This window comes from Vicia villosa, linkage group LG4, assembly GCF_029867415.1.
Source record: "Vicia villosa cultivar HV-30 ecotype Madison, WI linkage group LG4, Vvil1.0, whole genome shotgun sequence".
Lineage (NCBI taxonomy): Eukaryota > Viridiplantae > Streptophyta > Magnoliopsida > Fabales > Fabaceae > Vicia > Vicia villosa.
Genome location: NC_081183.1, coordinates 134,115,826 through 134,133,700, shown reverse-complemented (window position 1 = coordinate 134,133,700; position 17,875 = coordinate 134,115,826). Strand labels below are relative to the sequence as shown.

Below are 17,875 nucleotides of genomic sequence, written 5' to 3'. Positions count from 1 at the left end.
GCCGAGCTCACTTTTAAAATCTTCTTTTCTCAACCACCCACTCTATTTAAACAAAAAAACACAAAAAACAGTTTTATGACAATAACAACAATGATATATATTTCAAAGAGGTTCCTACAAAGTACCGTATATGTGAGGGATGCTAATACGTTCACCTTGCATAGCCAACCCCCGAACCTAAGATCCCTGTTTTTTTATTAGTTTTGTTTTTTAAAACTTCTGTGGATTTTATTTCGTTTTTTTTCTCATTTCCTTTGGAAACAATAAAGCGCAGTGGCAACTCTACTAAAATGTCTGAGTTAAGTCAATCAAAGGCTCTAGTCTCAATTTTCATCGATATACACCCTACAGTCCCAAATACACTCTCGCTTTTTAAAAACATACTTAACTACATCTCACAACGCTCTAATACAAGAGAGTTAGAAAAATCATATACAAGTTTGAAGTGATTTTAACTTATATATTTTTTAATGAAAAAAATTAAATTCATTATATAGCCTTTAAATCTCTATCCTCTTACAAAACTAAATGATAATGTGTGTGTGTTTTGTTTTTTTTCAAATTCATTTTTCAAATGATTTACTTATTAAAAAATGGTGAAATCCATTTGCATTATAGTATGGAAAGATATGTTAAACTTTGGGTGTTTTTACTTTTTATTGCTATATATACTAACATAATCATAGATAAATTGATATCCCGCCAACACTCAAGTATGCACCAACAAAGCAAACCCACCATGACTAGTACTTCATCTAAAAACCCTATGCACAACAATGAAGAGAAACCCTCTTCATCTTCACCAACATTGAAGCTATTCGGTTTCTCATTAACACCATCTAACACCCTTTCTTGTAACAACAAAAGATTTAGATGTTATTTCTGTCGCCGCGAATTTGCCAATTCTCAAGCTTTAGGAGGCCATCAAAACGCGCACAAAAGAGAACGACAAAGAGCACACTTTCTTTCCATTCTTCCTCATCATCAACGCTTTGTAGCATCTTCATCTTATCATCCCATGATAGAACAACATAGAGCACCAAGAGCAATGTTTTTTCATCCCCGCGGATCACCGGGCGCAATATGGGAGAGACAACCTTATGAAGAAGGGCCTAATGAGATCCATTTTGATGCAGGTACATCCAGAAATAATGGACAAGTACACAATAATATTATTGATGGTGATGTTGATCTTAACTTGAGTCTAGCTTGTGTACCTATCAATTCCAAGGACAAAGAGTTTGGAAGGGAGTGAACTTGAATTTAGACACAAAAACTCATCACATGTCCTTTTCATGCACTTTAATTTTTCTCTCTTATCCTTTTCTGTACTTGCACTACTCTAGCTTGCTATGAAATGCAATTGCTAGCTATTATTTGACTTGGCCTGAAGTGTGTATATTTTTTTAATTGGATTTTAATTTATATATTTAGTTTTGTGTAAAATTATCAAAGTTAATTTTTTTACTACAAATTTTTTAAAAGAAAATATTTAATATTATAGAGTTTGGTTGAGTACGGATTCTGTAATCAAAATAAATTATGTGTAAGAAATTTTATGTTATGTTGTTAAAAAATTCCTTGGCAGAAGGTTTTAGCAAAAATTATGTTTGAGAAAACTTATATTATGTTGTTTCTAACAAACATCTTAGGCTCTTGCTTGAAAATTTAAAGGGAGTACAACTCTCTTTGAAACTTTCGTTCTTTCTACAAAGACAATGAGTACTTTAAGTTGTAATTTTATGAAATTTTATTTTAGCTAATCTTTGTTAGGGTATTGAATATTTTTTTAGATTATGATGTTTAGAAACTCTCATTCTTCTTGTTGAATATGTTTTTTGCTTTTCATTCATACTTTCTTTGTTAAGTTTATGTTCCAATTAGTAGTTTAAGAGTTTAATTTTTTATTAATGTTTATGTTGCCAATTTCAATTTCTCACATACGAGTTTCACCTCCCAATTATTTTTTATTTTAATCTCCTTCGATCTAGATTTTTGTATTTGCATTATGTGCAAGCAGCTTTTTCTCACTGAGTCACAAATTGTCCTCTTTTTAGGTTTCAATCTCATTTTATTGGTTTTGATTAGTTTTCATTTATATATATTTTTTATAATTTATATGTTTTTTTATGTTTTATGGACTATTAAATTATTCTCTATATGTGGGTTTTCCCCATTTTTTTGTCTAATATATTTGGTTGACATACTGGCAAAGTGAGTTCTTTTATTGGTGAATGATAAGCTAATATATTGCATGAAGAGTTAAATGTTCAATTATTATTGGATTTACGCATAGGCCATTTCAAGGAAAGAGATTATCTGGTAAAATACAAAAGTGGTTGATTTTATGGAAACTCTTGTAATTTTGCAAGTGTAATTCGATTAATACATCTTTTATAAACATTTAAATTATTCATACTTGAGTTGATATTACATTTCATTATTTTAAAGTTTGGAAATTGATTTCTGTTATACGGAGAATCAGAATTGATTGGTTATTACGAATTGTAGCGATGGATTTGAATTTCTGGTGCGATAAAAAAAGGGGCTGACCTGCAATGTTATTAGTATTTCAATGTTTAAGTTAGTATGAGAATAAGATCTATTAATTAAGTTTGAATTCAAATTGTACCTGCGAAATTACGTGTTTTCCTTTATATAGTAGAGTGGTTATAACAATTTGCTAATCTTTAGACATGGAATGCGGAGATCCGTCTGATAGATCTTGGATATAGATCACCTGCACATTAGACTAGGATGGCATCCTTACTATGTGAGTGATGCGGTGGATCAGTGTTGTAATTAGACCTTTTGATCGGCCCAGAACAGTTGCTCCCTAAGCCCTTGCCTCTACTTTGTGAGATGAGGGTTTTGTTGCATTTGTCATTTCTACTAGTTGCAACCTGGCTTGAGTGAAAAGTCAAGATGTGACGTCATTGTCATAGGAAATTCGTGCCTTAAATGTGCGCCATGCTATTGATGTCTTTTCACATGCTTCATCATGATAACCTTTAGGAATTAGAGTACTTGCGTATTTTTTGGAGAAAATTTAGACCGTTGATAATGTTTATTTTCTTTCTTTTAGTAAGATATTGTATGATCTATCTAGAACAGTTATTTGATTTTTTGGTGCATTTACCTTTGTTCTTCGTCATGTCCATTCCTACAACATACCATTTTTCTTAACTGGTGGAAGTGGTACCCACCATGTGTCAAAAAGCAAAGGAGGATACTTTTGTCTCTTGGGTAGACCCTACAATTTCGGTAACTTTTTCTATCTTTACTCGCAAAGGTAATCTCTAAAGGGTTTTTCTTAAAGTGGGTCCTTCTTCTGACTGGGGCGTACCTTAGGAATATAAAAGGATATTAAGTGAATATGGCGAGTGCGCTATCCCTTTTTATGAGTGCACCTTTTCAATTTTAGATCTCTGATTTCCTTTCTATAGCTTCGAAGTAAAAGTTCTAAAACATGTAATGACTCCCCCCACGCAATTGAACCCTGTGACGGGGGCCTATATCAAAGTATTCCAATATTGGTATGACTATTGGGGAGGAAAGTCATCTTTGTCATTTTTTTCCATCTTTTTAGGGTACAACATAGCCCAGTGAATCATGCACGAGGCCAAGACATAATTACATAGATGCAGGTCGTTTATGACTTCAAAGTGTATTCTAACAATGTGAAGCATTTCGAATATCAGTTATTTTTTGTTATTCTTCTCAACGAAGAGGCTCTTGCAAAGCTTTGTGCAATAGATATTGAATCGGAATATCGATGCACAGGTTTATTTCATAAGTTCTAGAGCCCATTTTTTAATAGGGAAGAGGTTATGCGTGTATAAGGAAATTGACTTGTCCCAAGAGGAGCTTTACTGAAAGAAACAATTAATCACCTTTTTCAAAGAATTGGGTTATGTTGGGGGTGTCTTCCCTCAGGATGAATCCTCAAAAAAACATTTGAAATGGCTCATCAAAACCCACATGTTGATGGATGCCAATACGAAGGAGGAGAGGAATGTTATATTTTGTAAGCTTCCATTACCTTTATCTTTTAATGTTAGTAATTTGTACGTGTAATATTCATGATATTCTGACAATTACCATATGAGATTCAATGAAGATTGAGGAAATAATTCACCAATTAAATAGGGGAGCTTGCTTTGTTCCAACTATTGTTGGCCCTTCAAATGCTCTAACACTGGCCAGCGCTCCTGCTCTAGTTGGAATGGTGAAGAGGTTAACTCGGTCCTCTCAATTAGACTTTCCACGGTCACAAAGAGGAACTATCCTTGTGGCTGCCCCTAGTATTTAGATCCTTATGGATACACGAAGGGTGTCACATACTACGGGCGTTCAGGCTCCTATGAATTTGGCTCAACCGAGATTTAGTACTCAAAAGGAGCATTGGGCATCTAATTTATAAGAGGATTGCTCTTATCTCTCCAACTTGACTGACAAAGCTCTCGAGGAGGAATTGTCGACCTTGGTGTATTACACCTGACAAACCTCTTCTGTTCTGGCCATTGATGAACCTAGACAAAATATTTTTCTTTTAGGAGATTATCACTATAAGCATAAATAAATCTTGTAGGATAGTGCCTGTGATTTGACCCATCAGCGTGATAAATATCTATGAGAAGTACAAAAGGCTTATATTTCTCTTACCGAGATAGGTGACGCCTTGAGTGCTTTCAATCTCCATGGCACTTTAGCTGATCAAGTAGACTTACTAATGAGAGACGTGGCAAATAAAGATAAAGCTTTGGCTTTTGTTCACACTTCGCTATCTACTACGAAGGCATGTTTTTCAACCGCTCAGGAGGATGTCAATAATTTTTGCCATGAGAATCTCTTTGGCTAAAAAAAGGATGAAGCGACTGACGCCAACCTTGCGTCTATCTCCGACTCTTTTTGGAATTCTTTACTGCAAGTGGAGCATTTTTACTCTCCTTTGTGCATTTCGAGGGAGCAAGTACGGTCATATTAGATAGTTTAAGATGTCAAAATTGTCTCGCCCAGGGATTAGCCATGCCCCTATTTTTTTTCTTTTTTTATGTTCCTGCACGGTTCGTTTATGTAAATGTAACATCCTACATTAGAGAAAGTGTATATAAGAATTTGAAATTTGGATATTATTGTTACCAAATTAAAGTGTGTGTGTGTGTTAGATCCTGAGTTTATTGATGCGATTTGCTTTGACTTTATGAGGTTTTCGTTCGAAGTTTATTTGGAGTCTCTAGGACTATTCTCGGCCAAGGGTCGGTACCCTCTTCCCCCACCCAGGTGTAAACCTTGTCTGAGGTTGACGTATGGCGGATCCATTGCGGCCTCTAAAGTGGCTAGCTACCAAGAGGGGGCGGGCCGATTTTTGCCAATTTAGTGTTTTTTCCACTTTGTATGTGTTTTTTGCCTCGTGGTGTTTTGATTGATTTAGTTATACGTTTGTGGCATTTATGATAACACCCATGAGTCTTTATGGTGGGGCTTCAATCTTCTATATCGTACCCCCGACTGATCATTACCTTTCACAATCACAAAGAAAATAGATATTTGAGAAGAATATGTTGTTTTATTAAATGAAAATATTGTGATACATCGTTATGATGTGATTTAATTGTACATAAAATCCTTAATATAGTAAAACCATTAACATAACTCATAAGTTTCAAAATTACGTAAAATACGGAGATACTTATTAACATATTTTAAAAGCAAACAATATAAAAATCCCCTAATTTATCAATGAAAAGTGATAAAAACGCCCCCCCCCCCCCCCTTTAGACTTTTTACTTAAACATTTATCAAAAATAGGTAAAAATGAGTGAAAAATCACCAAGCAACACATAAAGACCTTACCATGATCATTTTCTTACAAGTAAGGCTCGCTAGGATATGTCCATGGTCGCGCTATGCGATCACATGCAAGAGAAGACTTCAAGGCTAAGATAATTCATGGTGAAGGAAGGGTTTGTATGTTATTCAAAGATGAGCGATGCGCCTAGCGAGCTAGGGATACTAAGGATAGTTGCAGGGTGAGTTCACATTGCTTAACAGGGAAGAAAGTAGGTGCACTAGACAAAGATGGGAGGTGCGCTTAGAAAGCCTACCTTTCTTAAGCATATAAATAGGAGGGATAAGTTCAATTAAATGGGAATTTTTTATAGATTCAAGGTAGTACATAAAGTTAGTATGTTCACCTTGGCCTCAACAGGAGAATATGTTATGGATATTAAAGACAAAAATATTGCTCGAGAGATTGTTGCAAATGACATTCTAAGTTTGTCTTCTCGAAATTACTTGTGCAACTATGATGATAATTGTGGCTAGAAATATCTTTGTTGGGAGTAGATGTAGTCATTATATACTCATGTTTAATTACAGTCATGGCATTTTATGTAATTGTACTTAAGCTTGAATATTGATGATCCTTCGTTCTTAATGCTTATTTTTTATTAGCTACCTAAAACATGTTTTCATGGTATGACTTGACATACAAGAGGTGTTGGTCATTTCTAGATCTAAGTCTTCATCTATTAGATGTTAATGCCTAGACCTAGGGTTAGGTTTAATATCCTCAAAATACTTATAATTGATATCATTATCTTTAATTGATTGTTGGATCATAATGATGTTGTATTTAATAGAGTGAGAGATTGTATATTAGGTAATACAATTTATATCAAGTCGCTAAGTTAAAGATGAGATGCGATGAAAGCAACAGGTGGTGATATTAATAGCTGAGTAGAAGATCATATTACTGACCAATGGTTATTCATGAGAATAAATAATGACAAAATCTACCCCTGACAAGTTTTCTCAATGTTAGCACCGAAATCTCAATTTATATTTTGTCATTTTATTTTCTGCAACCAAATAACTATAAATTACTCTTGCTTAGAATCATAAAAAAATTTGAACCAATATTTAAACACAAACATTATTTGTGGATAAGATGATATTGCACTTGTTATTAGCATTGCAATAATAACCAGGTAGTTTTGTCACCGTTTATTTTCCCCATCATTTGTAGTTTTATGAATCAACCACTCTTAGTTGGTCGATAAGGAATGCTACATTGATCTCTATAGCTCTGCATTCCCCTTCCTTTTGATATTGCTACAATGATCTGGGATACGTCTAAGTGATCGGTCAATGGGAAGATATCATTTGGGATTCCCCCGACCTTTTCAATATCCCAAAAGTCTGACAAATTTTAAACAGTTTTTCACCACTGACGATGTATGTTTTACGCACATGTTTAATTTTTAACTTGTTAAAAAATTAATAGGCTTACGATATCTATAAAATTGATAATTTATCTTGTGTATATTGTAAATGATAGATAATTTCCTCATGAGCTGATGTGTTAGCATGGGCACAGTCTGTTGGTAAACAACATGGTATTATTGTTGTTATTATTCACTTTGATACCATAAATGGGATCAGAGGGAGGAGAGATAAATTGATTATGAATTGTGAGAAAGGAGGAAATTACAAGAAGAAGATCTCTTCTGATGGCAGTTATAGTATGAGAGTTAAATGTTCATTTATGCTGAGATTTGTGCCACGTGGTAGCGGTTGAAAGGTTATGGTTAGGTGTGATTTTCATAATCATATACTAGCAAAGTACTTAGATGGCCATGAAGTATTAGTTCATTTAAAAGATCGTGAAAGAGAGTTCGTGAACGATATGGCGGAATAAAATATGGCTCCCAGATACATAATTGTTGGTTTGAAAGATAGAGATCTAAAAAATCTGACGAGCGTCACCCATGTGTATAAGGAAAGATATACATATAAAACGAGCAATAGAGGTTCGTTAACTGAAATGCAACACCAGTTGAGTCTTATTCATGAAGAGAAAAACATGTACTGGACCAAAAACAGGAAGGATTCAAATGTTATTGCTCAAATATTTTGGACGAATTCTGATTTGGTGAAGTTGTTTAACATGTTTAATCTAGTGTTGATTTTTTTATAGTACATACAAAACAAAAAGGTACTACATGCTCCAATTGCTTCTATTTTCATTTATTTGATTCTGGATTGAAGTTGTTGATTATTTATTGTACATACAAAACAAACAGAAACTGACTACCACTAGTTGAGATTGTCGGTGTTATATCCATGAAGTTGACATTTTAGCTTGGATTTGCCTATATGGAACATGGAAGGGAGAAAAACTTCACATGGGAACTAGAGAAACTGAAAGGGTTTTTGCTTCCGAGAAGTTGCTACTAAAGGTTTTAGTCACGGTCTGTGAACTGACGTTGATGAATGTTATGGAAGTTATGTTCGCAAACTCAATTCGTTTGTTGTGTTTGTTCCATATTTCAAAAAATGTTAGTATGAAGTCTAAGGAGTATGTTGAATCACATAGGCATGAGCATGTTATGGATATATGGAACAACATCATATATTCGAATAAGGAGTCTGAGTTTTTGGTACACCTGGAGCATTTTGAGGTTGTATGTGTTGATATTCCTTTATTTGTTCAATATGTGCACAAAACTCTGTTGACACCTTATAAAGAAAAATGTGTTACCTTTTGGACTAATAGAGTCACTCTTTTAGGGAACACAACAACCGAACATGTACATTGATGTGACATTGAATATGGGTACATTACTAATTATCAAATCATGACATCCTTTTTCTATCTATGTTTTTTAAGGTTGAGTCTGCTCACTTGAGACTAAAAAACATGTTGACATCTAGCAGTGGATATTATGTAGAAGTTGGAATGTTGAGAACACCATGTTGATGTTGCAATTAAGTTCAATTAGAGTATCATTTCAAAAAAAGTATTGCCAACATTGAGCATCGGTATAATACTTCATTTTACACCAGGTTAAACTACATCGTTTCAAGACAGTGTATACCACGTTGGAAAGAAGTTAGAAAGGGTAAAATTTGTTGTTTGTGACAAAGATGCATATGGTTGCTTCATTAGAACAACACATAGGTTACCTAGTGCGTATGAACTTGTAGGTCTTCAAATTCAATGTGAGCGAGCATATTCCGTTATAATCGATTCATGTGTTTTAGAAGAAATTATACATTAAGTGTGAGGTCACTCAAGAAGATAGTGGGACACAGTTGGATTTAGAACAAGAGTGTGAAGAGTTAAAGAGGTATTTCAGTACACTGAATATTGTAGGCCATAGGATTATGAAGAAAAAAGTTTGGGAACTAGCACATTCATCCACAACTTCCATGTATCCACCACCAGTGAAGTACAAGCCAAAGAGTAGAAATAATATGAGTAAAAATGGTGAAGATATTGATGTGCATCTTGATCCTTCACAATGGGAGTATGTTGAGGGCTCCCAAGGAAGTCAAACTACAAAGAGATCATGTACAAAACCTAATAAAAGTCAATTGTGTAGCCAGTCTTCAAAACATCTTTACTTGTCTCAGTTTCCTATTTTCTTACATCAGTACATTTATGAGATTGTTTATATGGGTAAAGATGGAAATTATGGTTTCCGTGCTATTGCAACTTTACTTGGATGGGCGGAGATTATTGGCCTTTGGTTCAGACGCAATTAGATACTGAAATTTATCAACACCATCAAATGTATTATAAGACACGAGACCAGAAGTTATGGGTGTGTTGCGGGTAGCTAGCTTCGGTGTGCAGGGTCGTGAGAAGTGGATGGTGATTCCTAATATGGATTACCATATTGCTTATAGATACACTATCATATTGGTCTTGTTGTCCAGAAACCTTAACATCACATTCTTCCCATTAGTGATAGCTTCATGCATAGCTTCGAGTAGACACAATATTATTGTTGTTGGTTTTGTTGATAACAGACATTGGGTTCAAGTGAAGTTGAAACTCAATTATTCTTTGCCTCCCATCATAAAACGATGGAGACAGAATTGTAGTGAAGGTGCAAGAGCATAGGAATCAGCATATGCGGGACGTATTATGCGCTAGGAAGAAGTTAGGAAGTCAACATAATTTATTTTGTATTTATGTTATAACACTTTTTGTATTATATGATATTTTATCAGGTATAGTTTGTTAAAAATTTCAAAAACTTATGATTTTTTCTAAAACTTACCTGTGTCTATTGAATTTTTCAAAATTTTCGAAATATTTGGTATTTACCATATCTTTCAAAAAAATCTGATACATATTATAAGTTTTCAGATTTTTCAAAAAATTGGTACTTCTTTCATAATTTTGCAAATTTCGATGACTTTTTATTGGCAAATTTGTAAATATTTAGTACTTCATCAAAAAATAGTAAAATATCCGATATTTTTTCAAAAACAAACGGCATTTCTTCATCCAAATGAAAAAATTTGCAAAAAATTAAGTATTGCAATGAAAAATCTGGTAACTACATATACTTCCACAGAACTCAAAAAAAAAATAGTAAGGGCGTAGCTATAAAAGCAGGTTTGATGTAAAGTAAAAACCTAGGGTGGCAAGATAAAATCTGTTATTAGGGGTGGAATTAGGCTCATGCCAAGGTGTCAAGTAAAAACCTAGGGTGGCAAGATAAAATTTGTTATTATTTTGACAAGCCTGAACTTGTTCTGGTAAAAATTTCAAAACCTAAATCTGACATGTGGCTTATTAAAGGCTTGTTTTTAAAGCCTAAGTCTGACATTTTCAAATACTTGATTGGCCTATTAACCTACATAAAAACCTATTTTATTTGAACATTTACAAATAAACAATTCAACTAGTGTTAAAATAGACTAATAAATTAAAACATTAATTAAACTAAATATTTATTTACATTAACTTTTGTCAAATTAACCTATTAACATATGTTTTATAAACAACCTATTTTCACCCCTATCCGTCATACTAGCCATACCAAATTGTATACCAAATTGTTTCATTGGCCCGATGGCCCAATTGAAACCACCTAAATTTCTTCTTTTTTTGTTGGACTAAAACTTTTTGTTTAACCTTACCTTAGAACCAGTTGCTGTAATGGAAACTTCTCCACAAATAACTAGATTTGTTTTCTATTTTAGTTTGAAAAAAATTACACTTAAGATACTTATCTTGTAAAATTCTAACCACTCTAAAGTTTAGATCAACGTGGAGTCTCCAAGAAAAGCAAACACTTTGAACTTACGCATTGCCATTCACCATCGGAACACATAAACATAAATAAGTCTTAAATTTTAGCATTAATTTTCTCGAGTATTATGTGAAGATGTTTTTAGCTTGATGACGATTGACGGTGTAACATGTCCATTAAATTACCAAAAAATTACAACTTTAATAATGTTTATCGTTTGAAAGACCTTTTTTTTTAATGTCAGTAAAACTCAGACAAAAGGGTGCCAAAGAGAATATACAGAAAAACTCATAGGGAGTTCTAATCAAAATTTCAAGAGATAGAAGAAAGTTATTGGTAACAAAAAAAAACTAGTCATCATTCAAATTATGTCTTGTACAAAAGATTATCATAATGTCTTAATAACAAATAACTAACTATAGAATATATAAACGAAACTTGAATTGAATAAAACCCTAAAACATTCCCCAAATTTTAAATTCTAATAATCTATAACCCTAAGCACGTTCACCACGGATACGGCGTGCAAGTTGAATGTCCTTGGGCATAATGGTAACCCTCTTAGCATGAATCGCACACAAATTGGTATCCTCAAACAAACCAACAAGATAAGCTTCTGCTGCTTCCTGAAGTGCAAGAACAGCATGGCTCTGGAATCTCAGATCGGTCTTGAAATCTTGAGCAATCTCACGGACAAGACGTTGGAATGGAAGTTTTCGGATCAAAAGCTCGGTGCTCTTCTGGTATTTACGAATCTCACGAAGAGCAACGGTTCCAGGGCGATAACGATGAGGCTTCTTCACTCCGCCGGTTGTAGGAGCAGATTTTCTCGCAGCCTTGGTGGCAAGTTGCTTCCTTGGAGCCTTGCCGCCGGTGGATTTGCGAGCGGTTTGCTTTGTACGAGCCATTGATGTTGATGATTTGCGATAACGAGAGCGAGAGAAGAGAGAAAATGCAAAGAAAATAGAAATTAGGTTTTTTAAGAATGAAACTGTGATTTGAATTGGGAATCAAAGCAAGCCTTTTATATATGACCATTAAGTCGGTTTAATTGGGGATGAATTAGAGAGATCCTGGCCTTTGAATAATCAACGGTGATAATGATTTTTAATTAAGAAATATTAATTGTGATCCGTGTACTTGTTTCTTATTGGCTGCTTTTTTTAAGAATTGAGATTATTAAAATAAAAAATACACAAGATTTATTTAATTTTAACCCTTCGGTTTCAAATTGAAATGACCGTTAAAATTGAAAACAGTGGGCCTATATTTAGGGGTGGCAAAATGTGTCGTGGCCCGCCAGGCCGGCTCGCGCACCCGCCAAAAAATGGCAGATTGGATTGAGATTTTAGGTCCGCCGCTCGGCAAAGCCACCCCGCCAAAACACGCTGTCTGCCATAGCCTGCTCGCCAAAGCCCGCATCTCCTCCAAAATTCCCTTTTTTTTAGTTAATTCTAGTAATTCCAATTTTTGATGGTTTATTTTATATATTTATTTATAAATATATGTAATATTTTTTTAAGTAAAATTTGTTAAAAAGTTGGTTTTATAAAAATTATTTTAAAAATTAAGTGAAAAATTTAATTAAAAGGTAAAAAAAACCTATTAATCTATTAAAAAAAAGAAAAAATATAAATAAAAATAGGCGGGCAAGCTCGCCAACCCACCATCTTGGCGGGGTGGACATGATTTTTATGCTCATTTCACTTGACGGGCATGTCCGCCCCGCTCATTTTTTGGCGGGCTTAAGGCGGGGCGGGCGGCCTGTTTTGCCACCCCTACCTATATTAATATGCAGCAATGTATCCGATTGTAAATTTATAATCCGATTTCAGGGATTTTAAATTTTTTTTTAATGATAAATCTTTTTGTGATATACTGATATTCAATCAGATTTGTTTTTAAGTTTAAATAAATTTATGCTATCCAATCGGAACAGTCACAATACTTAATTTTAAAAAATCACAATTTTATTCATCAAATGTAAACCTTTTTCAATGGACTCCAAGAATGGTATGCACGATGCTCAAAAGTTAAAATTGCAATCCAATTAATAAACGCAATTGTATCTTGGAACAAACTTCACAAACACATCTTGATTTAACTTTTTCAATTCAAATACAAACACAAACACATATGTCAAAATTTAAACACTATTTTTGCATAATTTAAATGTTTTGAAATAAAAACAAAATAACACCATGTATGATCTTTCCTTCAAGTTGCCTATATTTTATAATTTTCTAGATCGATTCCAAAAATATTGTATGTGTAGAGCTTCAATATCATTTTCTCCACACCCTTTCCACATCAATCCTAAAAACACAAATGGAAATCATTAAATTAATACTCAATTCTTTTCACTCTAAACTTTACAATTTTCAATTTCAAAAGAAATTGAGAGCAAGTAGAGCAACAAGGTAAGAACACGAGTAACACGATGGAGACAAAAATGTATTAAAAGTGCAAGAACATGGGAATCAGTATATACGACACGAATTAGGCATTGGAAAGAAGAAGTTAGGAAGTCAACATAATTTATTTTGTATTTATATTGTAGTACTTTTTGCATTATTTGTATATATTTTACTGGGTATAGTTTCTTAAAAATGGCAAAAACAGGGTTCAAAAAATCTTGTAACAATGTTTTAACCGTGTATTAATATTTGGTATTTTATAAAAAAAAAAATCGTAAGATATCCTTTTTTTTTTAAAAATGATATTTTTTATCCAATTAAATAAAATTGAAAAAAAAATGAAATATCTGATACTTACATGTATTTTCAAAAAAAAAAAAAATAAGGGCGTAATTGTAAAAGTATAAAAGGAGCTATGATGTGGGGGGTGCCCGATCAAAGCGTGAGGGTGGCGGGATAAAAATTATCATATTAGCCATACCGAATTGTTTATTGGCCCGATGGCCCAATTGAAACCACCTAAATTATTATTTATTTTTTTGAGGATTTTCCAATTGCAGTGTAATGGAAACTTCTCCATAAATAACACGATCTAACAAGAGTTGTTTTCTATTTTTTAGTTTGAAGAAAACTAGTAACATACCTGTGCCTACGCACGGGTACCGCTGTTGGATGGACCATTTACGTTAGAAAGAATATTAATTGTAAAAAAAATGTTTACTTGAAACAAAAACGTAAAAATAAGTTTGAAAAGTTAGTATATATGACGAATTAAATGTGATGTTACAGGTAAGTATCTAAGGTTACTATAAAAAATAAATAAATAGTGTGGATAATAATAGATTATGGGAAAAAAACTGGTGTGGTAAATGGAATTGGATGTAATTTAAATTGAATATAAAAACTTAGATACAAATTCCAAAAATGTAATTATTGAAAAGTTGAATTATATAATATTATGAATTAAGATTAAACAAATTATGAAGTAATATCAAATACGTGATATATATTAAAGATTAATTATAATAAAATACGACACATACAATGTATAATTGCATATAATTTTAGAACAATTGTTGGTGTAAAAATATCATTAAATGTTACAGTTAAAAATTTAGAATAATATTTTATATATAAATATATTTGAAATAAATATATGATTTCATAATAATAATTAGATAATAGATAACAACAGCCTAAAAATAAAAGTGTAGTTCAACGTTTTACACGAATAAAAGTTGGAAAAAAAATATAAATGAATTGTAACTGCAAGGAAATGAAAGGGTGAGAGATATAGGGAAGTGTTCCATTACATTTGTGTCATTTATCCAGAATCATCCATTCAAGTTACTGTTCTTCTCCCCAAACCTTTCTGTCTTGACCCAAAAGAACCACCCGTAGACCATCCTTCTACATTCTCCGATACGATGGAAGGAGACGCAGAAAATCACGGCCCGGCCACAGTGAAGATTATGAGTTCAAGGTATGATTATATACTTATGCGTTACTAAACTGTATGTTTCGATATCCACTGCATGCGCCGTTGTGTCGCACCGGCAACCTATTTTTCACATCGTGTTTGTTCGGAAAGACACTGTGTATGTGTGTTAATGTTCTAATACATTGTTGTCACAGAAAATAGGGTTGATGTGATGTTTTAGGTTTTACAGCTCCGTTGCATGTTGTGATATTTCATTTTTGTATGTTTAGATTTTGTTAGGATTACCGTCCACGGAACCTATATCTATTTTGACAATATAGGGCAGTCTATGGCAAGATCGTTTTAGACATAGTAATCGTCAAACCAATTGGTAGTTAACCTATTTGTTTATGCAGAAATGAAGATGGTTCCCATATAATGAAACTTTCTAGGAAACGTACGCGGAGTGCCACTCTGAAAGCTATGTTGGAGGAGTTAGCACGTGCAAAGAAAGAGAGTAAAGAGGCAATGGAGGAGATCGTTGCATCGCAGGTGAAAACCAAACCTGGAAGTAAGGATGAACCTCCTGTTGTCAGGTGTGTGGCTGGACAGATTGGGCAAGAAGGAATAGGAGGGTTCCATAAAGGAAAGGGAAAAGGAAAGGTGGGGGGGGGTCTGGTGGTAGTTCTGAGAGAAACATGTATCACGCAACCCTTTATCGAAGATCTCTTTCTACAAGGTATGAGTTATACTGATTCATTAACATGAACATGAAATGTTGTTGTTATATTCTGGTTCAACAGGTAGCTAGTAGGAAATAAGATGACCTTGTTTTGTGTGTGTGACCCTGTGTAGGAGTAATAAACATGACAAAGTGTTGGCAAAAACAAAGGGAAAGGCTGCATTAGTTGGTAATGGTGAAGTATCGGCAAGGGTGTGCAAGAAAGGAAAGGGGAAATTTATATACTCCGGAAGTGCAGGTGGTGCGACACGAAAAACTTTGAATGTAAAGGTTGAACAATCAAGTGACACCGAAAGGTAAATGTGTTATAAACATCGGTACATACAGTGAGGTCTTAATGATGTATTTAACGATAAAAGTTATGTGTAGTACATGGTGAGGTTTTGTTTTTTAACAGATTTAATTATGTTTATAATGCACCGTGTTTAATTTGCAAGTTGTTATGTTTTTCCATGAAGGAATGATTTTGAGCTGAATGGCCTGCCGTCTTCCAAGCATAACAAACAGCATAAGGCTGGAAATGCATCAGTCAAGAAGAACCCATCAATGGAAAAACGCAATGCCATAGCCGCTTTGCCTGAAGAAATGTTGCACGGTAAGGGAAAGCGTAACATGGGAAAGCGTAAAAGAGTCGGATGTGTTGAAGGTGGACGCAGAAGCAAGGACAAAAAGAAGGGCAAGGTTGCAGATTCATATCTGGACCTGCGGGTGGAAACTCGGCTTCGAAGGAATACTTTACGGTTGCATCGAATAGTGAAAGATCGGATAGAAAAGGGTAATGATTTATTGTTTTGTAGTATTTTAGTTGGAATCCAAAGAAAATTATTCCCAATTAATTTAGTAAAATTACAGGATGTACACTCCAATTTATGAGGAAGAGGAAGAAGAGTACTGGATACGTGAAGTCATAGATCCAAAGAAGATGCGTACCAATGTGTTGGTAAGTGCCTTATTAAGTGACATTGTTTATCCGTTGTAGCATGTATGATTTAGATAAATGTGTTGAATTTATGTCCTTTGTGCAGCAATTTCCCGTCCACGTAATCAACAGCTGTCTTCGTGGAAGAAAAGGGAGAATAGTTGTCTACGATGTAGATAAGGAAGTGCCGTATTACTGCGAGATTAAGAAGAGGGCAAAGAAGAAAGAGATGTACCAGATAGGTGGCTGGTACGATTTCGCGAAGGAAGCAGAACTGAATGTAGGTGACAAAGTGCACTTTGTCATCCGATACCCACCAGTGGATGAAATAATGGTTCATGTTGAGCGGAGGGGTTCGGTGTAACATTTGTTTATTTGTAGTCAGTATGTTTTCAAAGCTGTTGTTCAGGCATTTGGTTTAATACTCCTAATTATCAGACAATTTAATTTGGTGGTTTCAGCTTATGACTAATTAACCTGGTGTTTTGTTAAGTTGGTTTGGTGATATTATATGTAGTTTTCATGTTTCAAGCTGTTTGCGAGAATTGAAACTTATGAATGTTGTGTGCAATACATCGTGTTGCATGGAATTTGATAAAATTCTTGAGCAGTACTCTTTAAAATAGTTTTTAGTGTGTATGTATTTTATTAATATTTATAGGCAGATAATATAGAGCAAATGAACCAACACGAGACGAAAGTGTATTTGACCATATATTGTTGAAGTGTAGATGGTGGATTAATGAAAGTTGTAGGGGAGTTACATTAGGAATTGTACAAAAAAGCCAACATCCTCTTTATTAAGTATGTTGCAGTGTTGAATGTGAATAACCATAACTTATTGTTTTGAATGCCCATTAAAAAATTGAATTATATCTAGGTGGCATTATAGTTAATAACATAGGTAAAATATTAAATAATAAAAATGTGGGTTAAAATAGTGCAGTAATTGAAAGAACCAAAAAAGAAATGATTTTTTGAAAAAATAAAAAACAAAAAAAGTGGTAAATGTTGCAACCCATAAGAATTAAAGTATGTTAATGGTTAGGGTTGTAATAGATACAATACAGAAAATAATTTTTAGTATCTAACAATAAAATCTGATCCAATAAATTGCATTCCTAACCAGAATAATTGAAAATAAATAGAGTACAATATTGGGCTAAGAAAACAGTTGGGCTTTTGTTCCAAGGCATTGATCCAATGGGCACAAAGTAAGAATGATTAATAAGATATTTAAGGCAAATTAGGGCAACAACTATGTTCTCTGCTGCCGCTATTGTACAATTTGTAACAGTTGGATTCATGCACATCTGGGGTTCA

At 33.7% G+C, this 17,875-nt stretch overlaps 2 protein-coding genes across 2 annotated transcripts; one reads left to right on the top strand and one right to left on the bottom strand.

Annotated features, from left to right (window-relative positions):
• Positions 1-710: 710 nt before the first annotated feature.
• LOC131599717 (zinc finger protein 6-like) lies at positions 711-1,393 on the top strand. Its single transcript, XM_058871988.1, has one exon. It carries the CDS (start codon positions 716-718, stop codon positions 1,253-1,255), a length of 540 nt encoding a protein of 179 aa, XP_058727971.1. The 5' UTR covers positions 711-715; the 3' UTR covers positions 1,256-1,393.
• Positions 1,394-11,384: 9,991 nt separating this feature from the next.
• On the bottom strand, positions 11,385-12,057 carry LOC131595256 (histone H3.3). Its single transcript, XM_058867561.1, has one exon. It carries the CDS (start codon positions 11,960-11,962, stop codon positions 11,552-11,554), a length of 411 nt encoding a protein of 136 aa, XP_058723544.1. The 5' UTR covers positions 11,963-12,057; the 3' UTR covers positions 11,385-11,551.
• Between the last annotated feature and the right edge of the window lie 5,818 nt (positions 12,058-17,875).

Coding starts and splice junctions, on each gene's coding strand:
- LOC131599717 (XM_058871988.1), top strand. CDS start 716: ATGCACCAACAAAGCAAACCCACCATGACTAGTACTTCATCTAAAAAC.
- LOC131595256 (XM_058867561.1), bottom strand. CDS start 11,962: ATGGCTCGTACAAAGCAAACCGCTCGCAAATCCACCGGCGGCAAGGCT.